General features: G+C 39.4%; 1 protein-coding gene across 1 annotated transcript in view; it reads left to right on the top strand.

The window, feature by feature from the left end:
* The window catches only part of ELMOD2 (ELMO domain containing 2), a 44741-nt gene extending 37997 nt beyond the window's left edge, over positions 1–6744 (top strand). Inside the window, exon 9 of the mRNA XM_073604128.1 lies at positions 149–6744. Coding sequence (XP_073460229.1) covers positions 149–288 — 140 coding nt within the window. The 3' untranslated portion in view covers positions 289–6744. The remainder of the gene's footprint in view (positions 1–148) is intronic.
* The last annotated feature ends 4450 nt before the right edge of the window (positions 6745–11194 follow it).

Consider the following 11194-nt stretch of genomic DNA (forward strand, 5'->3'; position numbering starts at 1 on the left):
AGTATTTATACATTTTATTATAATCTCTCTATGAAACTGTATGAGTTAGATTAACTTCTTATCTTCTGATTTTGCTGTTTAGAGCCCCGTGGCATAAAATGTTGTGTACATTTATTCCAGATTGAATTGTGGTGTCATTTTATTTCAGGTTATCTTTTGTATGAATTTGACAAGTTTTGGTTTAATGAAGAGCCTGAGAGCATAATGCATTTCAACCAATACAGAGAAAAGTTTCACGACCAGATCAAGCATCTCCTCAGCAATCCTGAAATCATTCTCACACTTTAACAGCATCAGACTGTCCAAAAGTTATGAATTCTAGGCACTTGGTACTATCTTATTTAAAAAGAATCCGCAAACCTATTTCATGTATGTAAAGTTTTGTTACTTGTCATTTTGTTTTACTAAAGCTAATGGACAATCAACTTTTCCGCAGGTTTGTACAGAGAAAAAAAAAAATCTATATTCTAACCATCTAAGGCTGCGTTCACACTATACACTATACTAATTTTGGTTGGTAAATGGACAAAATTTGCTACGTGGATGGTCCTGTTGGCCCCCTCCTGCCTGACATCCTTTAATTGAAAGATCAAAGAAGTTGGGTAGCAAATTGGTCAAATAGCAGCTGCATCCAATGAGATGCAGCCGTGTTCCAGTATTCTGTCAGGTGCTGGCTATGACTGTAAGAATACAATAGCTGCAGCAGGAAATTCCTCCATCTACTCTGTATAGAATGGATGGGAAGATCTGTTAGATCATTTTTGTTCAGCTAGCATGCTGAGTGAAATTAATCTAAGTGTGTATACACAACTGAAGTCAGTTCATTCACGGAAATTGTGTTCTTCAGATGCAGCACTGTTCAGTGGCATTATCAAAACCCACACTTATAACAGCAATGCAATCCTATAGTAAAGCTTTCTATAAATATTAGATCACAGCTGGCTGTGCATGCATTACCTGGCAACCAAAAAAAACTGTCTAATAACGTGTCTATTGGAAGATCATTCTACTAGTATGCACATACAACACAGGGCAGACTTGTGTGTATGTGCTTATAATTGTGTCTTAGGGAAACTGAAGTAATTGGTCAGGGAAAGCGTTCCTGGTTGACTTTTTTGAGCAGGCTTGGCCAGGGAGCATTCGTCAGAGTGTGAAAGAGTCTTCAAACAGCTGGATCAGTTGATCATTCTCCAATGTCTGTAATAATAATATTATACAGGATTTATATGGAATCTTTTACACTGTGAATTGGAGAGGCTTCCTTGCCTCTGGCATTTGGCATTTAACTTGGTTTTCTGCGTGAGCTGGGCACCTTTTGAGCTGATCAGTCATAGATGATTTTAAAAAAATTGAATTATTATGGCTTGTGCAGAAAAGTGGAGGGATCGCCACTGCATGCTTATAAACTACAGCTGAAGCTTAATCCTTGCTACAAAAAAGAGGTAGAACATGTACCAAAATCGGGATGGAGGAGGGGAGTTGAACGACCTCATAAATCCTCATTTAAAGTCCCAACAAACAGTTCTCCTTGAATCTTAATCCTTGCTGTTTAAAGCACTTGGTAGGCTGAAACCGATTTAGTGGCAAAGAATGAATTTTTATAGTGTCACCATATTTTATGGTTATGCTGCAATACTAAATTACCCCAGCAGGTAGAGCTGCAGGTTAAGTCTGTATTTTCTGCTTTTTGACCCAAGAAAATCCACAGGTTACAGAAAGGGAATCCTTTATTTTACTGCCCAAAGGGTCTCATTTCTTTAAATTAATTTAAAGGTTTTCTATTATCACAGTTGGTCTTTTTGATGGTATTTACTTTAAGGATAGGTTCACCTTTCTTATATGTTACACCTTTAGTTAGAGTATAACATATTCAAGAAGACCCCCCCTCTCCCCCTTAGCACCACCTTCCATTTGACAGCAGGCAGGGATTCCTATCACAGCCACATCATTCATGCACAGGGTTGTGTGAATTAATAAACTACACGTCCCATATTCTACTGCAGCAGATGGACTTTTACTTTCAATGGACTGCAAGCATGCTGATTAGCATGCTTGTAGTCCATTGACACTTTTTACAACTCTGAGGCCCGGTTTACACCAATGCGGTGTGGAATTCGGTGTGAATTCTGTGTGGATTCCGCACCGCATCCAAATTGCACCCCGTTCATGCGAACTGATGCGGGTGTGTTAAGTTAATGAAACCTCGCAAAACGCAGTGCAATTTGCAGAATTGGATTGCATGGTTGTGAACACCCATGTGATTCATTTCTATTGCAAACAAAAAAAGGGTCATGCGCGTTTTTGTAGTGTATGTATATCTATGTGAGTCACTGGGACTTTTAACTACAGTGGCAAATAACTTTTTCCCAAATGAATTATTCGTTTTTCAAGAAAAAAAAAAACATTTAAAGTGATACTCAATGCAGTGATCTCTTGTCAAGAATTTACTGGCATAAACCATAAATGGTGCTGCCACATTCGTTTTTAAGAGCAGGAGCTCAGTTTTTGACATGAAAACAAGTGCTAAAATATGTCCTAGAATGTCCCTCATCTTTAACCTGAACCTAACAATTGGATACAGCCCCCACCCTAACATGTAGTCTAACCCTAACACTTAATAGGAACTCTTAGGTTGGCTTCACACTGAGGCGATTTTCAGGCGGTTTAGATCTAGAAATAGCCTCTAAATAACGCCTGAAAACCGCCTCCCATTAATTTCAGTGTGACATTTCGCACTGGGGCGGTGCGCTTGCGGGACGTTCTGAAAAGCGCTTTGGAAGCGCCGCAACACAGATGCTTTTAACCTCTTCTTCGGCTGCTAGCATGGGTTAAATGCGCCCCGCTAGTGGCCAAAAAGTGCTGCTAAAGCGAGTGGTGCTTTAGCGATAATGCTTGGCAGCCCCAGTGTGAAAGTAGCCTAAATTGTATCCTATCACTTAGCATTAAAACAATCCCTAGATCCTAATTTTGACGCTAACCACTGAAGTTTATTCTTACCTTTTGGGCAGCAGAACCATCAGCACCTGAATTCTACCAGCACTGCACCAAGATGCTAGAGCAGCAAGATTATGGTGCCAATGTGATACGCTGGACTGCTTTCTTTCTAGTCCTATGGACAGTCCAAAAGTGGTCTAGAGACACTGGGGGTTATTTATTACGAAAGGCAAATCCGCTTTGCACTACAAGTGCAAACTACACTTGAAATTGCACTGAAAGTGCACTTGGAAGTGCAGTTGCTGTAAATCTGAGGGGTAGATCATGAAATGAGGAGAAGCTCTGCTGATTTTATTATCCAATCATGTGCAAGTGTAAAGTGCTGTTTTTTATTTTCCTTGCATGTCCCCCTCAGATCTACAGCGACTGCACTTCCAAGTGCACTTGTAGTGCAAAGTGGATTTGCCTTTAGTAAATAACCCCCCACTGTTATAGGATATCTGTAGGAAATAAACTAGAAAGAACAGTGAGCGCTAAATGTAAAATGTTAATTACACTTACCTCTGTGCTGTCTTTCCAGAGTTTGGGATCTTTGAAAACTGTGCACAGAGTTCAGCTATACTGTTGGCCCAGTATTTGTGGTTTGTACACGCAATCTTTTCACTATTATTTTATGAATATATGAGTCCCTGTAAATGGAGGTCACTGTTTGCAGCAACTCATTTCTTCATAGAATGCGATGGAACTGAAACATTAAGCTAACAATATCTTTGTTCTCTTTGTACATTTTTTGGAGACCTATGTAAAAGGCATCATAGAAATAAGGGTGATTAAGGCTTTACTCTTGCGGTTCACTGTCCTTCCTAATCATCCTTTAATTCTGGCCTACTAGTGGACTCTGCATAGGGATGGCTGTAAGCAGCCCAATAAAATAAACAACTAGCCGTCTAATACTAATTTTGAGCATCACTTATGATAATCTTGCTGTTTGTTATTTACTAGAAGGGAATATTTAGAGGGTTCATGCAGTCACTCAATATCACATCTTGAAGCAATTCATGTGAGGATCTTATTGTTCATGAGATATTTGGCCAGCCTTACATTTTTAGAGCTGGAAGGCGTGCTAGTTATGCACTCTTTACTCTTACTAGCCTGCACTTCATCACTATACAGCTCATGCATTGCAGGAAATCTACAGTAGCCGTTATCACTTGTGTTCCCACAGCACCCTATGTGTAATATTGAAAGTGTTGGTAATCAAAGCATAGTATATTGTTCTGCATAATTTCCTGTGTCTGGGTTCACAAAATTCTGAGAAATGTTTCACTTTTACTGTTATTAACAAAAGCGGAGACCATCCTTCACACACACTTGTAATAAAAAATACTACACTTATATTTAAAAAGTATATATTTTAAAGTGTTTAAGAGAAGTTATTGATTAGATCTTTAGCGCAAATCAAAATCTATTATTTGGTACGCATCCATTGCTGGCAGTGGATTCTAATGTTTAGCATATTGATACTATCCATACTCCAGCTTGAGGGACTCTATGTACTGGGGACAGATCCAATGTTTACTGTATTGCACGTCAAGCTTACCATTGATGTGTATTATAATTGTGCTTCATTTTTTGGTAACCAAAACCGATTTCAGGATAAACAATTGATTTCATGTTTAACATGCCATGTTCTCAAAACTTTAAAAGAGGGACAGCTATTTCAGTCCTTAGTTGTATGGCCATAAGTTTTTTCATTCCTAAAACATACAAGGAGACAGTGGGGTTGATTCATTAAAGACAAAGAGTCTGTGCACTGCAAGCGTAGTCGCGCTACATCTGAGGGGAAACTCTGAAATGAGAAAAAGCTCTGCTGATTTCTATCATCTAATCATGTGCAAGAAAAAATGCTGATTTTTAATTTTTCTTGCATGTTCCCCTTAGATCTAGAACAAATGCACTTGCAGTGCACAGACTATTTGCCTTTAGCAAATCAACCCCTATGGATTGTGAAGAGGAAATGGTTCTTATTAATTTCATAGCTGTCAGCCTAAGTGACAGCTGTTCATTTTCATTTTATTGTATGACCTTAGGCTTTCAGCTTAATTTCCCTTCAATATCTAAATGCGCATTGACTTTACTAGTTTCACAGCTTCTGGAGGGGGTGTGGTGATATTTATTTTGTGGCAACAAGTGGTCCTCACCCCACCATTCTGAGAAGTGGTTTGTGCCCATTGCAGCTTTTGTGGGACAGTGAAAAAGCTGACCAGAGCTAAGTTTAGGCCAACGGAGCAGCCTTTAAATTATTGGTGGGGTTGGGTTGTCTGACCACTTCTGAGGAGGACTTACACACTAAAAGTGTTTTTCACATTTTCTCTGAAAGTAGAAAATCCCTTTAAAGCTGTCACACACAGACTAGAGAAAATGTTTTATGAGCTGAATTATGTCTTTGAAAATGCCCTTCATCATTCCTTTATAAAACTGTACATTGTTGGTGTTAAGGCTTTGATAGTTCGGGGGGGGGGGTGGGGTGGCATAACACACCTAGAAACTACATATTGTTTTTGTATGTTATGTTTTTTCCTTTTGTATGTGTTATTATATGTTTATTATAATGTGTTCACTGTATTTTTAAGAGCCCTGCTGGAGGCCCATGAGCCATATGTACAAACTGAGAAAAAGTTAGGATTATGCTTACGTTAAAAACCCAGGAAATCAAAGTTCAGTTCAGTTGATGTAGTTACGCTACCTAAAATTAGTTTTTGTACTGAGTTGTACACATACCAACTGAAAGATAAATCCAGGCTCGCAGTGAAAGAGCCTGATCTGCTGATTTGCAAGGAGGGAGAGCTGCTTATATGATTTAGTTGAGATTTTTGGGTGGCCACCATCAGTAACTCAAACAAGCAGGTAAGAGGCAGTACAGGAGAGTGACATAACACCTGCAGCATTGTTGGCTAAAATACTGTTATGCACCTACCTGGTAAAGAAGAGATGAGATCACAAAATGTGTGCATCCCTGTACAAATGCTTTGTCAATTCCTATATATAAGCTTTAGGCAAGAACTTAGGAGTTGATCTGGAGTTACCCATTAAAAAAGATGATAATGAATCCCCTGAGGATTCATCAATCTTTAGTTGTTGCCTCGTTGATTGGTAGTAAAGTCTCTTAAAAAAAAAAAAAAAAAAAGTCCCCCTGCAGGTTAGTATGCACTGCACACTAGCACATTATGACAGACTTTATGTGTAAAGCAGATCGCTCCAGCAGCTTTCCGTCCCTGTTGACAGGGCTTCCATCTTTACCTGGGCTTCTTTCGGGGTTCACACTTTTAAATTGCTGGGCCACGATGGTGTCACTCTCACACAGGCGAGTCAGGATTGTAGCTAAGCGATCGGAATGGACAGCACACTCGAGTGTGCCGTCCATTTAGAGTGCAGGGCGCATCTGCCGATGATGTCACCGGCCGCTACCAATGTGAATAACTCCTAAACAGTGCACATTTAGAAAATATTCATTTTTTACCTACCAGGTAAGGCTTTATTATAGGCTTACCTGTAGACAAAAGTGAAAAAGCAGACTTTACTACCACTTTAAAGAGGCTTTTGCCTCCTAGAATGATTTGACTGGCTGCAAAATTCTACAGAATTCTGCATTTATGTATACCCTTGCAATAGCTCCATTGAAAACTGGAAATGTAGTATTGGGCAGTACTTGAGATGTTATTTATAAATGGTATTAATACCTCTGTAATATTCAGAATCTCCTATTAGATCTGCCATACAGGTTTTCACCCAGTTTTGGCCTGAGATTAGCCTATAGGGCATACTTATCTCGCAAATGTTCTATTCACTTCAATAGACATAACAATTTCCAGCCTCAGGAACTGTATAATTGATGCGCATATTATACATTTTAAGATTTGGATGGATTTATTCTTTACGTGTGGCCCCCAACTCATGATCAGGTCTAAGATGCTTCCCTATTAAATAACTATACAAATTAACTGTGTTTTGTGTTAAATTAGTTTCAGTGTTGCTTAATTCTGTTTGTGCAGTATTTACTTCTTGTTGCTCACTTGAAACACCTAAGACTGTTATGCTTAAACTTCAACCCAAATACTTTTTATTCTTCTAGTAAACAATAATCTTCCCAAATTGTTATGTCTGGTTTTTTTTTTCCTTTTTTATTTTAATGTATTTTTTCCGGGATGTACTAAACTGCATATTGGGATGATTGGATTATTGGCTGCTATACTCAGAACGCTCACTAGATGTCAGTGTACTTTATACACATATATATATGGTAATGACTGTTGTTTCTCAAAATATGTTATTCTTTTTTGCAGTGCTTGATACAATGTTGCAAGAAGCAGTTGCTAATGTTTAACTGTTCACTTGCTGATGAATATGTAGCTGTACAACAGGATCATTGTAAAGTATACAGAAGTAATGGAAAAATTCAATTTGACCCATTTTTGATGGGAATATGGGTAGAATTATAATTTTTGATGGGGATTATGGGAGGAATATCATGTTAACACTAAACAATAACCATATTTAACCTATTTCTTTTAACAATTTGCATACAATTATTTTTTTACATGGGGATAATGGGTGGAATATCATAGTTAAACATACCTAGGAACATATTAAACCCATTACTGATAAGAATATACACATAATTATTTTTCTACATAGGGATTGTGGGTGGAATATTGTAGTTAAACACACCTAGGAATATATTAACCTCTTCCCATCCCATGTATAGTTAAATGATGGCCGCAAGGTGTCTCTCTCACCCTGGGCGGCCGTCATATGATGTCCTCTGCTTCCCGGCCACTAGGGGGCCGCCGCGTCATTTGGGAGCCGATGCGCATGCCTGGCTGCCGCGATGTCCTCCAGGCACCTGCGATTGCTGGTCACAGAGCAGGGATGTGGATCTGTGTGTGTAAACACACAGATCCATGTCCTCTCAGGAGAAAGGAGACCGATTGTGTGTTCCCAGTACAGAGGAACACCAACCAGTCATCTCCCCCAGTAAGTCCCCTCCCCCCACAGTTAGAATCACTCCCCAGGTAACACATTTAACACCTTGATCGCCCCCTAGTGTTATCCCTTTCCCTGCCAGTGACATTTATACAGTAATTGGTGCATTTTCATAGCACTGTTCGCTATATAAATGTGAATGGTCCCAAAATAGTGTCAAAATTGTCCGATCTGTCCGCCGCAAGATTGCCGCCATTACTAGTAAATAAAAATGCCACATATCTATCCCCTATTTTGTAGGTGCTATAACTTTTGCGCAAACCAATCAAATGCTTATTGCTTTTTTTTTTTTTTTTTGTTTTTATTTTTATTTTAACCAAAAATATTTAGAAGAACACATATAGGCCTAAACTGAGGGGGAAATATGTTTTTTTTTTTTTTTTTTTTAAGTTTGGATATTTATTATAGCAAAAAGTAAAAAATATTGTTTTTTTTTTTTTTTTTGTTCAAAATTGTCAGCCTTTCTTTGTTTATAGCGCAAAAAATAAAAACCGCAGAGATGATCAAATGCCACCAAAAAAAAAAAACTGTGGGGAAAAAAAAATGATCAAAATGTCAAATGGGTACAGTGTTGTAAAGATGAAAATTAGCCTGGGCCAGTGAGACAGCTTAAACCTGGAAAGAGCCCTGGCCCAGATGGTCTTCCAGCGGTATATTATAAGACTTTCGCGGATATACTACAAACCCCATTCCTCAAAACCTTTAACTCTATCTCCCCCACAAACCCCCTGACGGGGAGAATGCTAGAAGCTCATATAGTAGTCATTCCCAAAGAAGGTGGAGATCCCTCTCACACAAGCAACTACAGACCAATCTCATTGTTGAATGTAGACATAAAGATATTCTCCAAAATACTTGCCAACAGACTGTTAACCCTTCTTCCCTCTATCATCTCTCCAGACCAAGTAGGTTTTATCCCTGGTCGCGAAGCCAGGGATAACACAAACAAAGCAATCAATCTGCACTACCTGACAACCCAAACTAAGCAAAACGGTTTCTTCCTATCATTAGACGCGGAGAGGGCGTTTGACAGAGTATCCTGGGATTACATGACAGCAGTCCTACAAGCGATGGGACTTGGACCCCGTATAATCGGACTCATTCTTTCGTTATATAGCAGTCCCTCTGCGAAAATGAGGGTCAATGGTACTCTGTCAAACGCCTTCCCAATCCTCAACGGAACGAGACAGGGATGCCCCCTATCACCTATCATTTTCGTACTTACACTCGAACCCTTCCTCCGCAAACTTAAATGCAACCCAGACATTGAGGGAATTAAAACTCTAGAGAAGGAATACAAATATGCTGCATATGCAGATGACATCCTAATGTTCCTCACACAACCGATAACCACTTTACCAGTATTATTAGCTGAATTCAAACATTTCCAGACCCTCTCTAATTTGAAGATTAACCTTACTAAATCTTTTGCTCTCAACATTTCATTAACCCACAGTCAGGTAAATCAGTGTAAGGACAATTTTCCATTCCAATGGAAACAAGACTCAATAACATACCTAGGCATCCAGATTCCATCTAAACTATCAGACCTATATACCAAAAATTTCCTCCCCCTCTTAAACAGACTAAACTCTGACCTTAAAACGTGGAACAAACCGACATTTTCTTGGTTTGGCAGAGCAGCCATACTGAAGATGAATGTCCTTCCAAGAATTCTATACCTCCTACAGACAATACCGATACAGATCCCTCCCTCCTTCTTTAAAACCTACAGACAGATATGCTCCAATTTCCTGTGGGGAAAACATAGGCACAGGATCAGTCATGACCTACTTACCCGGCCGAAAAACTTAGGAGGCATTAGCCTTCCGAATATCTCTCACTACCATACCGCCACCCACCTAACTAGCATAGTGGATTGGAATATCCATACCCATAAGAAAGATTGGGTCTCCCTAGAGGCTTCTTTCACAAACTTATCCCTCAATTCACTCCCGTGGGTCTCCCCAAAACAAATTCCACCAGACATTCAAACACATCCGACGATAAGCCCCACCTTATGATGCTTTCACCATTCATGCAAGAGGATCTCTATCTCCTCTACCCCTGGCCCACTGACCCCAATAAAGTTGAACCCTGATTTCCCTCCAGGCATGCACCACCAATTTCTCTCTGACAACTTACCACAAGGACAAATTAGAGCCCATCAATTCTACACACAGGGCAAACTACTCACTGCAATGCAAATCGCAACCTGCTTCGAAAAAACGCCTATCCCTCCATGGTCATACATAATGATAGCCCATTACCTAAAAACCTTAGATAAAATGGGTCAATGTTCTAGACAGCTTACACCCTATGAAATATTATGTACCGAAACAACACCACAAGCACATCTTATCTCCGGCATACACAACCTCCTCTTCACTAACATTAAAGCGAATAACAGTCAGTACTGTAGGAAATGGGAAGCTGACTTATCCATCCAACTTTCTGAAGAAAGCTGGGAGCAAATCTTTTTAAACATCCACAAGGGTTCCACTAATGTCAATACTCAGGAGAATGGATTCAAAATTCAAGCGAGATGGTACCACACCCCAATACTGTTACACAAATTTAAAGCCGACATCCCCGAAACATGCTGGAGATGCCATCAGGACAGAGGTACCCTCCTTCATGTTTGGTGGACGTGTACCCCATTAAAAGCCTTTTGGTCAGAAGTCCACCATATAGTCACGCAAATTACCACTTACAATCCAGAGTTCACCCCAGCCCAATTTCTCCTACACCTCTCCCCCTGTTATGGAAATGATTAAGAGCTCCAATCGAGCCCAAGGTTATCTGCTGCTGTCTCTAATTGAAAAGTGTGGATATGCATGCATATAAAAGTAAACACTCTGAGACACGCTCAGCTCCGTTACTTCTTACACTTCTAATTTATTCAAGGCGGTGCTAATGTTTTATACACACAAATACGTCATTGCTATGTTAGTCTAATAGGTACATCTCATTGGTTAAGATAGAAAAAGAAAATGGAGAATCTTCATAACGAGGTCTGGCTGTCCTTGGTTTTATCTTCAGTTCCGCGTTCTTCTGATGTGTGGGATGCAGGGGGTACCCGCCATCTTGAGAAAATATAGGAACAGAGCAAACCTGTATACTTATATAATGAGTAAGGAGAAAAATATGTATGCACATAAGAAAATAGACATTTTCAGATTACTATTATTATTATTTACATCACATTCCTTCACAA

The sequence above is a fragment of the Aquarana catesbeiana genome, linkage group LG01, assembly GCF_042186555.1.
Source record: "Aquarana catesbeiana isolate 2022-GZ linkage group LG01, ASM4218655v1, whole genome shotgun sequence".
NCBI lineage: Eukaryota > Metazoa > Chordata > Amphibia > Anura > Ranidae > Aquarana > Aquarana catesbeiana.